Source organism: Chiroxiphia lanceolata, chromosome 4, assembly GCF_009829145.1.
Source record: "Chiroxiphia lanceolata isolate bChiLan1 chromosome 4, bChiLan1.pri, whole genome shotgun sequence".
NCBI lineage: Eukaryota > Metazoa > Chordata > Aves > Passeriformes > Pipridae > Chiroxiphia > Chiroxiphia lanceolata.
Genome location: NC_045640.1, coordinates 44,778,996 through 44,795,738, shown reverse-complemented (window position 1 = coordinate 44,795,738; position 16,743 = coordinate 44,778,996). Strand labels below are relative to the sequence as shown.

At 45.9% G+C, this 16,743-nt stretch overlaps 1 protein-coding gene and 1 long non-coding RNA gene across 5 annotated transcripts in view; one reads left to right on the top strand and one right to left on the bottom strand.

The window, feature by feature from the left end:
• Positions 1-9,968, bottom strand: part of DCHS2 (dachsous cadherin-related 2) — a 111,392-nt gene extending 101,424 nt beyond the window's left edge. For all 4 annotated transcript variants that reach the window (XM_032686120.1, XM_032686122.1, XM_032686121.1 and 1 more), the window contains exon 1: positions 8,059-9,968. In XM_032686120.1, the coding sequence (XP_032542011.1) occupies positions 8,059-9,876 (1,818 nt within the window). In that variant the 5' untranslated portion in view covers positions 9,877-9,968. The remainder of the gene's footprint in view (positions 1-8,058) is intronic.
• Positions 9,969-10,821: 853 nt separating this feature from the next.
• On the top strand, positions 10,822-16,399 carry LOC116785929. The gene is made up of 2 exons (XR_004356772.1): positions 10,822-10,990; positions 13,660-16,399. It is a non-coding gene; the product is annotated as an uncharacterized LOC116785929 (long non-coding RNA).
• The last annotated feature ends 344 nt before the right edge of the window (positions 16,400-16,743 follow it).

Below are 16,743 nucleotides of genomic sequence, written 5' to 3'. Positions count from 1 at the left end.
TTTCACAGAAGAAAATCCATTCAGGGTTACACATACATAGAAACTATCTTGCTTGGGATGTCCTTGAGCTGAAAATGGTTGAACACCAAGAATCCATGAGGGAGAAATTCACATATGTTTGCCCTATTCTTACACTCATCCAGGGTGCATGCTTTTGGCATCTATAAGAGGGATATGCAGCTAAACGGGATACTGGCCCAATCCAATACATACACTGACTCTTACACACAACATCTGTGCCAAATGAACTGTGTGATATTGTCCCTCAAGTGTTTTGTTGGCTGATATCTCTGTTTCCATACTGTTGACACCTGCAGCAGGATTTGAATAATCAGTTAGAGAAAGAGCCCCACTGCTCACAACTGCAGTGTTCACATTATTTACTGTTCGACACTCAGTGTGGAGTAGGGATTGCTCACACAAACTCTATCATTAACGCAGTACAGAGCAAGTTTCTCCAGGCTATCTACATGGATACTGAAGCTCATAAAGCTTCTGACCAGGGTCTAAATCAAACTCCTGCATTTTAAAACAGAAATGCAGACTCTGGAAATCACTGATTTTTTTTCAGCATCCAATTTAGAAGTTTGTTTTCAAGAATGAATTGAGCTGTGAAGCAAAATAATTCTCATTCTGCTGTGTGTCAATCTGTTTGCATAGAAAAACAGAATTTAGGAGATTCCTAACTCATCTGTTTTCCAATACTTTAAAGCCTTCCAGGAAATACTAAGCCTTCTGCTGACATAGCAATTTATGAAAATCTATATGGATGATAAACTGACATCAATGTTTGATAAAGGCAGGCCATGCCCAGACATTTACAGCCTATTAATAATTTGCTTGAGAGTATTATAACTGCTGATGTCAGCTCTTTGTATAAAGGTGAACACCAGCAAAACCCCTCCATTTCCATCTAAAAATGTAGTTCACAATCATTACTCCAGAAGGTCAGTGGCTATGAATGAACTCGTGCTGGACACTTAACTGAAAGTTTATTCATTATTTTGCATAAAACTATACAAACTTAGCAGCCAAACGTATTCAAGGACTCTATGTTTGCCAGTGGTGCTCTGAGTAGTCTATAATCTAATATTTTAATACAGAGATCTCTGCAATATAAAGTCTAGGATTAAGACTATTTAATATCATTACTCCTCTTCCACTACCCCAAAGCTAGGGATACATCTAATTTCTCTAATAAGAATACCTTTATCATATATGCTTCTTTTCTTAGCACAACTATAGACTAAAGTATGCGCCAACTTCAGACTTAGCCACACACAAGCCTTCAAAATTTCACAGAATCACAGAAACACAAAATCAACTATGTTGGAAAAGACCTCTGAAATCATTGAGTCTAACCCATGCCTGAACACCACTATGTCAACTAGACCATGGCACTGAATGCCACATCCAGTCTCATCTTAAACACCTCCAGGGATGGTGACTCCACCACTTCCTTGGGCAGCCCTCTCCAATGTCTAATCACCCTTTCTGTGAAGAAATTCTTCCTAATGTCCAATCTAAACGTCCCCCGGTGGACCTTAAGACTATGTCCTGCTATTTACAAGTTGCCTGGGAGAAGAGACCGACCCCCACCTGGCTACAATCTCCTTTCAGGGAGTTGCAGAGAGCGATGAGGTCTCCCCTGAGCCTCCTCCTCTCCAAGCTGAACAACCCCAGCTCCCTCAGCCTCTCCTCATAGGACTTGTGCTCGAGTCCCTTCACCAGCCTCGTTGCTCTTCTCTGGACCTGCTCCAGCACCTCAATATCCTTCCTGAACTGAGGGGCCCAGAACTGGACACAGTACTCCAGGTGTGGCCTCACCAGTGCTGAGCACAGGGGAAGAATCACTTCCTTGGTCCTGCTGGCCACACTGTTCCTGATACAAGTCAGGATGCCATTGGCCCTCTTGGCCACCTGGGCATGCTGCTGGCTCATGTTCAGCTGCTGTCAGTCAGTACCCCCAGGTCTCTTTCTGCCTGGCTGCTGCTCAACCTGTAGCGCTGCACAGGGTTGTTGTGGCCAAAGCACAGGACCCAGCACTTGGCCTTGTTGCACCCCATACCATCAGATTTGGCTCATCTATCCAGCCTGTCCAGGTCCCCCTGCATAGCCCTCCTACCCTCCAGCAGACTGGCATTCCCCCCCAACTTGGTGTCATCTGCAAATTTGTTAATGGTAGACTTGATCCCCTCATCCAGATCATCAACAAGATGTTAAGTACCTCAGCCTTTTCCTCATCTTTGGTAACCACATTCCCCCTGCCTGCACTCAACAAAAAACAGAACTTTTCCTTGCCCCTCCTTTTGCTAATAATGTATTTATAAAAACACTTTTTATTATCCTTTCCAGAAATTACCAAATTAAGTTTTAATTGAGCTTTCGCCTTTCTGATTTTCTGCCTGCATGACCTAACAACATCCTTAACTTCTTGAGTTGCCTGCCCTTTTTTTCCCTGAGTTCTTGCAAAAACTCTCTGTCCAGCTAGGCCGGTCGTCTTCCCCACCCACTCATCTTTCAGCACATAGGGATGGCCTGCTCCTGTGCCTTCAAGACGTCTTTCTTGAAGTACATCCATCCTTCCTGGACCCCTTTGTTTTTAAGGGCTGTTTCCCAAGGTACTCTCCAAATCAGCATCCTGAATAGGCTGAAGTCTGCCCTCCAGAAGTCCAGCGAGTACAGCTTAGATGACAAATTTCTCTGCTGTTACTGTAGTTCAGTCTGGGGTTTGGTCTTCCTGTTGTCAATGTATTAGTTTTAAAATACAGTAGCATTTTAAGTCAACAAACAAAATCTGTCTTTTCTGCAGCTGACTTCTTGAAATTGAATGCAGTCAAAATTAGACCTGGAAAGCTCAAGAAGCAGAGTAATGCATGGCATAATCTCTTCTACCTTCTTTCTGGTCTGCCTCTAACTAGGATGAGTTGGATTTCATAGCTCTTTATAACTTACATGAGCCTAGTTTGGTGGTTTCATTTCTGCTTTCAGTAATTAGAGAGCGGATTAAATGATCCAGAACCAAAACCATCAGGGAAAGAACTTTCCTTTTAGCTCCTTGTTTCAACATTCAAAGAAAGAAAAGGAAGAAAAATGCAGCTTGCAGCCAATGCTGCTACCTGCCTAGTGTCTCAGTGACAGATTACAGTCTCTGAGTCTCCATCCCTCAAAGCAGCGATGTAACCTCTGTCTCTTTTTGTCCTCTTTGTCCTTTTTAATTTTGCAGAAGGCAAAGAAAAAATAGGAGAAGATGTATGTTTTAATTTCTGGTTTAGGACTCCCTCATTCTGCAAGTACCTCTTGGAAATGTGCATTTCAAGTAAGCATGAACAACTCTCAAATATACTAAGCACTTAAAAATCCTCAAAACCCAAGCATTTTTCTTACATATATTATACCTTTAAATATGATTTTCTAAAATCCCACAGGTTTATTATTCCAGAATTTCTGGTATACCTAGATTAGCTGTAAGAGCTTTAAACAAAATCTTTATTTGCTGTCATTGCATTTACAAACCTCCCACAATCTCAGTATCAGAAAGTCTTTTATTTTTAAATAAAAGGAACGGAGGAGCTCTAACCAAGGAGTTGAAACAGCCTCCTTAATGGGCCAGAAAAGTGCAAGCTGTCATAACAGTGGAATGCATATGGGTCTCTATCATTTGCCAGATAACATACGTTTTTTCTCTTCCTCTGCTCTTTCAGAGATGATTCTAAAGCCAATAAACATGAATTTTCTAATAAACCATAAAAGAAAATACATTTACTAAATAACTACTGACATGACTGTCAGTAATTCATGACAATTAATGTTGTCTTCAAGATGCAATTACAGGTATGTAACTTGTTAGACTTTCAGTAAGAATGCATGTGCTGTATAAAGTGAATGACATTTACGCCACAGAGTACCCAGCACACCCCAGCAGTGGAAGAAAGTTTAACCTACAAGCCCCAAACGTATACAGAATGTAGTGTGCTGTATAACGCAAAATAAACACCCTCATCATGTTCAAAATATGAGCTGAGCTGAGAGCTGTCACTGTCACCAAATCTTTAACTATAAGCTTTGCACAGCCTGATAAGGAAAATACTCTTTTACGCAGCAGTCCGTGGAGGATATGAAACAGAAGGTGGAGTTTCCACCCCATCTAGGTAAAAGGTAAAACACAAGGCAAACTGGTGCCAACCTGATGCACTGATTTCCCTTTAGATGAAGTTTTAGCCTGCTTAGAGAGAGTGAGAATATTGCCACTTCAGCTACAAGACTAAAAATCCCGACAAACCTAGCAACACAGTACTATAATTCAGATATATATTGTACTAAAGAGAACTATAACAGGGAGTATTGAGAAGCATTGCAATCACCTAAAAAAGCTTGAAAATGAAATTTGTTGTCAGAATTAAACCTCTTTTAGTCTATGGCAAAGCTTTATTCCTTAATTTATTCATAAGATTAAGTGAATGGCTCAGAAGAGAAACACTTTGTCACACCTCGTACTTTTAGGCCACAGAAGTGCGGTCATCAGAGAGGTATACATCATAGATGCTAAACCTACCTAAAATTGCCAAGAGTGCAGAAATAGGATATCCTCACCATCACTCAACAGTCATAGACATTTGTAATCATGTTGGTCCTTGAGAATGGGATGAAACATATAATAAGAAAAACAGGAGAAAGCCCAATATGCTCTCACTCATTCCTCCATCTTATTCCATTTCTAGGGCATGCTGAAGGTCTTCAGGAAAACAGATTCATGTTATGCTGAAAGTTCATCAGAATAATTGAATAATCAATGTTATCCTTAAGGCCAGTGACCACTCAAAATTAACATGCAGTACGTCTACATGAAGAAACCAGGATTTTGATACATCTGCAAATATCAAAACATTACCAAAATATCTGCAGACATCACATCACACTAAGAGTGCTTCTGCTGCTTCCACTTTTGTTACTGCAAATTGCCTTGGTCTACAATTTATCTCCAATCGTGTTCACCTTTTCCTCCTTGTACCTTTTTTTAGTTTGCTTCTTTTTAATCATCTCATCAGTAATGCATAAATTTTAACAAAGGTGTGTCTATAACAACTGGTAGCAAACCAGAAGTTCAGTATACAAAAATGGGCAAAAATGTGATAAAGTCTGTTAATTACTTCAAAATTCTTCTTATATCTTTCACTGCATACCTTTGCTCTACTTTCTAATGTCTGATAACCCATTACTTTCCCACTGATTTTCCCTTTTCTTCATTTAAACTTTATGCCTTTTGTCTGCCCAGATTTCTGATCTCCACCTTTGTCATCTACCCCAGAGATGCAATCCAGGGCAAAACCATTGCCACAATTCTTTCTTATATTAGCTGATGCAAACAAATTCCAGTTATTTTTCAGGATGCGGCTTCTCCCTTACTAGTCAGTCTGCACTGCAAGCCTTTTGTCTACAAGGAAAAGCCCATACACACACCTGGAATAAATCAATATTTCCAGAAGTTGCTGAAAACTATGTCCTTTAAGTACACAGTCAGTTCTTCTAATTGCTAAATTCCTACAGACTAGGAGAAACCAGTAAAACACAGACTTACGTGCAAGTTTATGCATTTCATAAGTCTTGCCCATATTACGGGTTACATTTGTGGAGAGCAGGGAAAATGAAGATAATCTAAATAATCACAGCAGAAGTAAAAGATTTCCCAGAAGGAAATGAATCTCCCATTAATCAACATGCAGTTAAGAATATAAGGGAATAAATTGTCCAGTTATTTAGTGGCTGGGCAGAGGTACAGCAAAGCACTAAGGCAGAAGGCTCTAGACACTCAATGTACGAAGCAATGGTTTGTCACCAGTTAGTCCTCAAGCTATGGTTACTAATGAACAAGACTTCAGTAATGCCCTCCCTACTGCAAGAGACCCTCTGTTTGCAGAGGGAAAAGACTAGAAGGTTTAGAAGACTTCGAGGGACTATGATTGTAATCTAAACGTAAAACAAATGTTTATCACAACCCCCCAGGTTGTGGAGCAGAGGAAGCTATGACATGAGTAGCCTCCTTCAGTATCTTGGTTTGTTTCCAGTTCTCCAGGAGCAGCAGTAACAGAGTCCATGGTTACCTCTTTTTCATGCTAGCTCTGAGGTTCAACAGCCCACTTAGAGACAGCACTCATACCACAGATCCTGAAAAACAGCTTGGCCAACCCAAAACTTATTTTCTACATTCTTATCACTCACTGCAACTTCTAGAGCAACATAAACAAAGCTGCCTGCTTTATGATAGCCCTTCCAGCTCACAATCTTTGAGTATCAGGAAAACGGCGGAAGAGGTATGAGGATAATTTTAAAAGGTGGGTATGTTTAAAGCTTAAGCCTGCTACACAACACGATATGAAACTTGGACATCACTATGATGATCTTGGATTCACCTGTAAGTAGAAACAGCTTCATTCCCAGTCAGTCCATGGGATGCTCATCTGCTGTTCCTCCTGAGCATGTCTCTCATGTCTCACTTTCATTCACCTTTGGCTTTAATATCCCAGGTTTGATCATTCAGCCACCAGGGTGTAACTACTTATTGCTCCTTTCTAAACAGGATTATGGCAGCATGGTGACACTTGCAAAATGCAGTACACCACAGATGATAGCCACAGGAACATGACCCCTGTGGCCCTAGAAAATCTCACTATTAATACATCAAAACATACGAGGAAAAAATAATAAAACCACAGTCACAGGTTGTTTTCTTTAAAATATTCAGGAATCCTTCAGGAAGCTTTTTCTCTAATGAAATCACGAGCAAAAAAACGTTATTGATCAGCTCCAGGCGCGGTATCAGGCTGCGGCAGCGCACCCCAAAGGCTTCCGATCCGCTGCCTTTCAGCACCACGGACGCCCGCGCCCACGCCCGTGCCCAGGGGCAGAGACCGGGGCTGTCGCAACGCCCCTCGCTTCTCCCCGGGAGACGGCGAACTTTTAAAATCACATTATTAATTTTCTTCCGGGCTTTCCTAGGGTTAACGGTTCAGGATGTCTTTTTTTTTTTTTTTTTTTTTTCCATGGGGTTGGAGGAAAAAGAAAGGGCAGTGATGGGATTTTCTTTTTGGTTTGAGATACAAAATGAAAAGCTCCATGACCTCAACCTTGCCAAACTTTTCACAGATTCATTTTTACTAGGGCTGTGCAAACTGTGTACTTTTTCAGCTCAGAGTGCAATTAGAAAAAGAGAAAAAAATGACAGAGGAAAATGCTTTTTGTTCAAATAAACTACTGTCGGACCCAAAATATCATCAGTGACCCCTGATTTGAAAAATTAATTAATTAGGACACCCAGAAATAAAGGTAGAATGATTTCTCATCAAACGTACTGAGGAAACACACTGCAGCTCTCCCTAGGTCTCCTCTTGATTAAAAAAATCACGCTTTCCCCAAATTCATGTGAGTTCTGCACAAACTCAGAAACATGTCTACATTTACCCAAGATCAGCTGCTGTGAATTTTCCTCTGATGGAAAAAACTTTGTTGAGTTCAAAGCTATAAATTCTGATATGTCACTACAAGCTAAAAGCGAAAGGGCTCTTTGGCAACCCCTGGCCCTCCAAAGCCTCCATTCAATCTCACTTGCAAAGAATAAAGGGCGTTTTATGGACAAATAGAATACTTTGCTCTATTAACATTAATCAGTTTCTGTGAAGGCACAGTGAGTTGATTATCCTCCTCAGCAGAGAGCTCGGGCAATATTACCAAGACCCTGAAGCGCTCTTTGATTTCACGTCCCTCTGTGTTACACTGCCCTTCTCTCTCTCTGTTTCACTTTGAGTCACGCTTACCCTCGGAGATGGGTCCTACTGGGTTTCCTCTAAGGACCACCTCAAGCCCTCAAAAGTATCACAGGCTGTTTAACTCCCCCTCTGGGTTCCTTCTGAAGACCTGAGCTCCTGTGCTCACCACCCACGCTACAGCTTTTACGGGATAAGGAGCACGTTTCCCAGGGCCCCGGTGCCGAGGGCGGTCCCAGGACTGTGTTACGGGCAGCGCTCCGAGCGCGCAGCCTGACGCGGCCGGCGCGCGGCTCACCTGCACGAGGCGGCGGCCGGGCGCCGCGTGCTCGGGGAGGCGCGCGCGGTACACGGGCCGCTCGAACCGGGGCTCGTTGTCGTTGGCGTCCTCCACGCGCACGCTGAGGCGGCAGGCGGCGGCGCGCGCCGGGACCCCGCCGTCGCGCGCCACCACGCGCAGCTCCAGCGCCGCCTGCCGCTCCCGGTCCAGGCGCGCGCGCGTGCTCACGGCGCCGCTCCGCGCGTCGATGCGCAGCAGCGCCAGCGCGGCAGGGTCGCCCTCCAGCGCGTAGCGCACCTCGGCGTTGGGCGAGCCCGGCTCGTCGGCGTCCGAGGCGCTGAGGCGGAGCACGGCCGTGCCGGGGGAGGCGGCCTCGGAGACGGTGGCGCGGTAGTGGGGCTGCGGGAAGGCGGGAGCCTCGTCGTTGAGGTCGGCGACGCGCAGCAGCAGCGGCTCCTCGGCGGAGAGCGGCGGCGTGCCGCCGTCCGTGGCCACCAGCCGCAGTTCGTAGAGGTCGCGGCTCTCGCGGTCCAGCGGCCCAGCCACGCAGAGGAAAAAGACGCCGGCCCCGGCCGCTCGCAGCGCGAAGGCGCCGTCGCCGCCCAGCAGGGCCAGCGCGATGCCGCCGCCGCCCTCCGCCTCGCCGTCTTCGTCGGCGTCCGAGACGGAGACTCGGGCCACATAGTCGCCCGGCCGCGCCCCTTCGGAGACCCGCGGGCCGCCGCTCTCGGTGAGGTAGAGCAGGCGGATGGCGGGGCGGTTGTCGTTCACGTCCAGCACGGCCACGGAGACGAGGACGCTGGAGACCTCGGGCTGGGCGCCGCCGTCCCGCGCCTCCACGACCAGGCGGTGCAGGGCCCGCGCCTCGCGGTCCAGCGGGCGGCGGAGGCGCAGAACGCCGCTGCGCTCCTCCACCGTGAAGTAGTCGTCGGGGTCGCTCTGCCGGCGATTGATGGCGTACCGCACCTCGCCGTTGGCGCCCAGGTCGGGGTCGGTGGCCCGCAGGCGGCAGACTGCGGTGCCCGGTGGCGCGTCCTCCCGCAGCCGCGCTCGGTACTCGCCACGGCTGAAGGTGGGCGCGTTGTCGTTCTCGTCCAGTACCCGCACCGACACCCGCAGACGGCCGCGGCGCCGCGGGCTGCCGCCGTCCCACGCCTCCACCACCAGCCGGTGCACCTCCGCCCTTTCGCGGTCCAGCCGCCGCAGCAGCACCAGCTCCAGGGGCTCCGGCCGCCCGTAACGCAGCTGGAAGAGCGGCGGCTCTCCCGCCGCGCCGCCCTCCTCCAGCAGCGCGTATCCCTGCGTGCCGAAGCGGCCGGCGTCGGGGTCGCGGGCCGCCGGGAGGCGGAAGGCGGTGCCGGGCGGGCTGAGCTCGGAGACGTTGAGCTGCAGGCTGTCCCCCGGGAAGCGCGGCGGGTGGTCATTCACGTCGGTGACCGCGATCTCCACCTGCACCACCTCGCCGCGCAGCGTGGCCGCCGCAAAGCTGTAGCGCGCCCGCCGCTCCCGGTCCAGCCGCCGCGCCGTGCGGATGATGCCCGTCTCCGGCTGGACGTGGAAGTCCGCCAGCACCGCCGACTCGCCGCTCCCCTCCGAAAGGAGGAACCCCCCCGGGGACTCCGCGCCCGCCGGCAGCCCCGCACGGATGTCCCCCACCAGCGTCTCGGCCGGCAGCCCCTCGTCCACAGCCAGGCTGAGGTTATACACCGGCGCCGCGCTGCCGCCCGCCGCGTACAGCCACAGCAGCACCAGCAGCGCCAGCGCCCTAGTAGGTCCCGTCGGGGGAGCGCTGCCTCGCTCGCCCCGGCACCTGCTGCCCCGCAGCCGCCGCGCCATGCTCCGCTAAGCCGGCATCGCGGGCAGGCTGCGCCCTGCTACTCGGCGCCGCCACCGCCGCGCAGGTGCCTTCGCCTCGCCGCCGCGGGAGAAACTCCCGAACGCCGCCGCCGGTGATGGGAAGGACGAGCCTGTGCGAGGGGGCGGGAGAGCAGCTCCCCGTCGCCACCGCCCCGCGCAGCCCCCGCCCCGCCGCCCCCGCGCAGCGCTGGGGGGCCCCCGTCCGCCCACCCAGCGCCCGGTGGGGCTTGGCGTCCCCAGCGCACGGACATGGCGCACTGGGCCGGGGCGGCGCGGGGCTGCTCCAGTGCCCCCAGAATCCGGAGAGGTCTTCGCCGAAACCGATTCCCCGGGAAATCACCTGGCTTCCTGCTGATGGGGGAAAGCGTAACTAGCGCACGGGCTGCCTCTAGTTGCAGAGGCATGCCTCGTGAAGGAGGAGAATTTAAATGAAACAGAAATCTACGAGGACAAAGAGATAATTCAGCAAGGATTTTTCTCGTCTTAATATTCTGATTCTCGTTTTCCTTGCTTGTTAGCCTAGCACTAGGTCAGTATAGCACTGAGCACGGCAGGGAAGCCTTACCAGAAGTAAGTTCTAAGTAGAAACTTCTACTAGCTTCAGCGAGACCAGAACGTCTTTCCTTTACCACGCTTCTGACTCCCATATCTAACTCAGAGTGGTCTAAGAATGAACTAGTATTTCTTCAATGACGCTGAGAATACACAGCATCATATAAATGCTATGTACCAACCAACCATCCATCCTTCCATGAAAGCTAAGTACAATGCTGCTCCCACCAATCCTTTACAAACTTCATTTCACTTTTCTGGCAAGTCTAGCAGATGCTCAGAGTAAAGTAAATTCATTCTAGGACAGACAAGTCAGATCAGGGCAAAGACAATAAAGTAGTAAAAGAAGTTACTGTAGCTCAGTCCTCTCTGTTTTCTATTTGCCACTTTTCCAAGTCATGGAAGAGCACTGCCAGAGCATTCCCTGAGAAGAGAGCAAAGTTGCTGTAACAGCCCTTGATGTATGGGGAGGAGAAGGGGAAGAGAATGTTTTTTCCAACACTATTAGGACCTAACAAACCCAACTATCCTACATATCCAGGTAGGAGGGAAAACTAGGTTCTAAAGTAAGTCTAGAAGTCTTAGTGCACATGTGTAGCTGCACGCACAGGAGAGGGGACACACAAGATCATATCCAGTGTACCTGACTTGCCTCCTTACACACAGAGACAGGGCTGAGCAAAAGTTAGATCTTGTCAGATCTTCTTAGGCACATTCTGAGAAAGTCTCTGTATATTTATATACTGTGATAATTACAAGCATAGAAGCAAGAAGGAAACACTGAGGTCCTTGCCAGCTTCGTTCATATTCATTGAGAAAGCACATGGATCCTCCCCAAGTCACAGATGTTCAATATGAAAATGCCTGAATTCCACTGAATCACAGCAAGTTTGGAAAAAGAGCCATGTCCTATGCAGCCCATGCAGTCGCTAAGAAAACATGTGAATCATGTTCAATCAGGCACATTCACTGAAAAGCTAAGTAAAACCTTCTGTTGACAAGGTCAGGCAGTGCCTAAAGAGGGAAGTTCTGTATTCAGATACAGCATGCATGAAGATAGCAGAGGGAAAAATAAGATTGACATAGTTATCTGTGGTTCCGGCAGTATTCATGTATTCTGTGAAACCAGGGCACTTAAACAGTTTTATGAGAAGTAAAATCATATATAACCACTGCCCAACTACATGTTTCCAGAAATAGTACATCTTCGGGACACTATAGATGTTCTGCCTACTGTGAGCATGAGCCTTACCTTATAAGCGTTCCTCCACCTTTTTCATCCTCCTGCCTTCTATGAGTCTATTCTTTCCATTCCTTTCTTAAACTTTTTCTCTTCCTCTCTTTTGCCATGTTCATGATCTCATTTTTTTCTTCCACAAACCACAGACAGAAGTTTCTAAATTTTGAGGAGATGTTTTTCATCTCCTGGATATATTTAGCTGCCCCTGCTGTTCCCCATCTCCTCTGTGACATGCTGACCTACACAGAAAGGGGAAGTAATATACATAAGACATGGAGGGAAGCTGCCACAATGACATTATCCCAAAGGAAGCAAGGTTTCAAAGTTTTAGTGCAGTAGCTCCCTCCTACATCCTCCACAGGTTGGTCTCACAGTGAAGACACTTGCCAGCTCCTCAGATCTACTAAGTCTTCTAGTGTAAAAAGTGGACAGGAGGATAAGCATAACATTATTTGAAGAAGAAGCGTGTTGGTTAGAGCACACTAAATGCCTGTGCATTCCAGTTGAGAAGGGTTCCACCTGTGCGTGAGCCAGTGTGCTCAGTTAGACAGCAGAAAGTTACTTCTCCACCTGTTCTTCATTCCCTTTCCTGGAGGTAGCCACCTCTGACTTCATAGGCAGGTGAACAACATGAAAATTCACTTTCAACCTGCTGAGGTTTCAAGCTGAGCCTCTTCAGGCAACCCTGCACGGGCATCCGTCTAATCCACTGTGCAAGGCAGTGAACTCTGGTGCTCCCAGAGCAGCTCTCCATGCCAAATTCAGCTGTCCTTGTGGCAGGGATCCAGCTTCCAGGAAAGGACCGAGGAAGGAAACTGGAAGGTGATAACTATATCAGCTGCTCACACTTAATCGGACGGTATTTGTAAATCACTATTTACTATCGTTTAATCCTCCTTGGATTAACTGAAAATTCTTTTTACTTCAAGGAGAATTAAACTCTAGCCCACAAAAGCTGTGTATGATACTAGAGTATGAAAGATCACTGAAACAGAGATAGTGTTGTTACAACCATGAAGGTCTATCATGAACAGAGTTAATTCTACCCACAAACACTGCCTTGCCCACGCAACAGCTGTGGCAGCTTAAGATGTGACCCTCCCATGGTGAAGACATGGCTGAGGTGGTAAAGCAGCATGACTACTTCCTTTTCTACAGCTCTCTGGCTCGCTGCAAACCATCCTCAGCAGCAGCAGCAGTTTAAGCCAAACCACCTGACTCGGGACTGACGCAGGGTGGGAGCACTACAGGATCCATTCCAGTGCTCATTAGATGGGCGGTAGCAGCCAGCTGAGGGCAGAGTGTGGCTGAACTGCTCCAGACAGAGCTGAAGCAAATAAAATAAAACCTGAAAATCTTTCCATGAAGTTATTTCCTGTGCTGAAGGAAGACAGTATGGTCTCAGCTGCTCGTTGCTGCCTTTTAGCCAGTGGGTACCATGCTTCCATTTCTGCCTACCAGGTGGTGTTCCCTGATCCTCTGTGGGTTTAGTTTAAGGACAAAGATTAGCTTAAGCAATGCTGAAATAGTGATTTCTGTTAACCCTAGTGATTTTTTTTCCTATGCTGGGTTATGGAGCACCCATATAAATCAGCTTTCTGGCAAAATTGTGGTGTGAGGAAGCACTAATATGTTCAACTATTGCAGCTGGATCTAAGAAAGGATATCTGTCTCCAGCCTCACTGGCTGGGGTCACTATCGATATTCAGCCTGGAATATGTGATATATGGAGAAAGAGTTAACTTTGCAGAGCATCAGGTGTTTCATTATTTATAGTTCCCCAGGCTCACATATATTGATTTCAGTAACACCTCTTTGAAGGAGTGTCAGCTGAACAAAAGATTTGCTGGTGACCAAATGGAGGCTAGTTACAGTTACTCTAATAAAAAGCTATTTGTGAGACTTGTCTCCTTATAAATGCAGTGAAATGTAATTAAGAGTGATTTTTAATTTTTTTTCTTTTCTGGTAGCCATCCCTTCACTCTTAATCACAAACTGATTTGCAGAACTAATTTTGCTGCGGAATAGATGAAGAATCTCTGATGAAGAATCATGTAGTTGCCAGAATCTGACAATATTGGAAATAATGTACTCGAGTCTGTCAACAAAGGTAGGAAAGACTTTCATACTGTTTATGGTACACATAGTAGTAGTGGGTTTTTCAGTTTCATTCCAGATATATACCATGATGCCTTCACTCTGTCTGTAGAGGATGTTGCTGCCGCCTTCTGTTGGCAATTATTTCACTCAGGTATGACTAAATAGGATTACCCAGATCAATATTTTCACATTAACTTTTACTTCACTTAACTCATATGCTGTCATCCAGGCCTAATCATCTGTCCCGATGTTGTGTTTTCATTTTATGGATCTTCATTAATCTCTGTGCTCTAAATCCTGTTCTGTTCTACACACCTTCCCAGCTGCAAACCCGAGTGTCACATCACTTGTCAAGATGATTGCTTAAATATATTTGGATGTGCCTGGAAAAATAGAACTCTGTGTTCTACACACATTAAGTTTATCCCACTATCCCCTGCAGGATAAAGACATTTCTTGTTATGAACAATATATAACTGATTTTTTATTATGAACAAAGTTTATAGAAAATATTAAATAAAATATTAAAATAAATATGAATATAATTGAGATTCTACTACACAGATGTTCATTCAGATTTTGACATCCTAACCAATTTTTTATCTATATGTTTAGTTTATAAACTTAGCCACAGATATCATTAATCTGGCGATGAGTTTTATCCAAAAGGCCCTATTTTTGATTGTTGTTCACTGCCTTGTTTGTTTTGCAGTCTGTATAACAATTAAAGCTATCTTTAAGTCAGAAGGCTGCTTTCTTTTGCTGTCTGTTATTCCAACAATCTGATGCAGATTTGAAGCAATCCCTTTAAGATGGGTTCAAAGGTTCATCCTTATGGGCCAGGAATAAATATACAAGAGCTTCCCACTACATGGGTTGCATTCCACATAAAGCTGTCTTTTGCCATCTGCTTGCCACTGCTGAATCCAGGCCTTAGTGGTCTCTCTAAAACTTGGAGGTGAACTCCAGAAAGCTTGATAAAATATAATCCGAGGCTGAATTTAATACTCCTTGGATATAATATCTCCCTTGACTACTGTGTTGAATTTTGATACAAAATGTATGAGATTATCTAGATTATCAGCTTTTGTCACACAATAATAGATCACAACCTGCAATCAGATCCAGTAGTCAAATTCTGTGTGTGTAGAAGGGCAAAAGGAAAAAAGATGCAATGAAACAAAATGGGACCAAATCCTGTTATCTGACATGTTTGTCTGAACTGCAGATGACACCAGAAGTATGCAATGTCCAAACATATTTGCAGGAGGTCTAAATCCACAGATAATCTTCATCTGGATGTAGCCTCTTAACTCAAGGACATAAGTGCAGCATTAGAAAAGTTATTCCATATCTACAGGACACGATATCCTAGCATTTACTACACTCCCCAAATCTCTCTCTCTAAACTTTGAAGCTTTAAAAAGCAAGAGCTGGCTGACAGCAAGCAAAATAAAACCGTTAGAATCACATCTGAAGACATAAGAAGCCATCAATTAGAGGATTGCTCTGAATTAGCTTTTCCCAGATTTCTCTGCAGTGACATCAATTAGCTGATGTTAATATTGGCCAGCACTGTGCACAGCACCACTGGTGCCAGCAAGCCAAAATACCATAGTTGGAAGTTAAAAGTCTGTTAATAGAGTTCAAACTGCAAACAAGATGCAAATATCAAGAATGATTGCAATGGCACACTAGAGGATAGGATGCATTTTCTGTCATTTGCAGTCTTTAAATCGAGGTTAGACAGCTAACAGACATGTTTTATTTCAGCCACAAATGGCAGGGCTTTAGGCAGGAATTACCGAGTAAAATTAAGTCAGGCGACACAATTAGACTGTTCCTTTCTGGCTTTCACATCTATGAAAATCCAGTTTCCTGGGGCAGCAGCCCTCATCGCAGAAGAGCAGCCCACACAGCGTGCTCAAGACCTGGAAACCTGCTGCTATCACTTCATCAGCTGAAGTCCCTGCTGAGGACTCAAGCTTGTGGCACTGAGATGAGGGAGAGTCAACACATAAAGCTGTATCTTAATATGCTAAGCCACTATGCCAGCTGATTCCCTTGCTGCTTTGAGCTAAGTAATTATTTTAAATAGCTGTAAATCAGAAAAGGGCTTTGCTTTTAAAAGAAAAATATACTGTAATCCATGTGTGAATTAATGCCCTTGGCTATTTTCTCTCTCTCACGTGTACAAACACTAAAAGCAATGAATTCATCAGCAATTTTTGAGCCTTTGTACTCCTTTTCCAGATGATAATTTCATAACGAGTTTGATGCCTGAGTTTTGGCTGCTGTGCTAAAACTGACACTACCACAATTATGTTCCTAAAAGATTCACATGCTTTATTAAACGATCTATTAAGACAAAGCTGTAAATACACAAGAACAAAACAATAATCCTTGTCCCAGTATAAGTGCCTCAGCCTGCTGATTTTCAGGCCATACAGTATTATGCAGTACAATGTATTTCTCTGGGAAGGTGACAGCTGGAGGTGTGGCTGGGTGGGGTGAAAACCCCCCAGCAGCCATAGGGGAGCAGATGTTTGCATTACCTCCTGTAGCAGGTTTGTTTTTGTTGGCAGCTGTCAATAAACTGTTGCTGGCTAATTTTGCTCATTTCATTTTGGTTGGGGTAGTGGAGCACCTAGCAGCTTTTCCATAGGCATCCATTTTTACTATGTGTGAAAATACATTTGTACAAATCCTAATTAATGGATCCGATTTGCTTGAGAGTGAGCCAAACTGAGTGCTGGAGACAGAAGTTGATTGCCTGTTTTAATTTAGGACATACAAGCTGCATCTAAAAGTGGTTCTGACAGCTTCCTCCAGCCTCTCCATGTTGGTATGGGGAAATCCTGTTTTTACAGGGAATTATCCAAGATCCTCATCTCTTTTTTTTATAGAGTTTATCACTACAGAATCTTTATGGGGCTGAGAAGGTTCCTTATCAC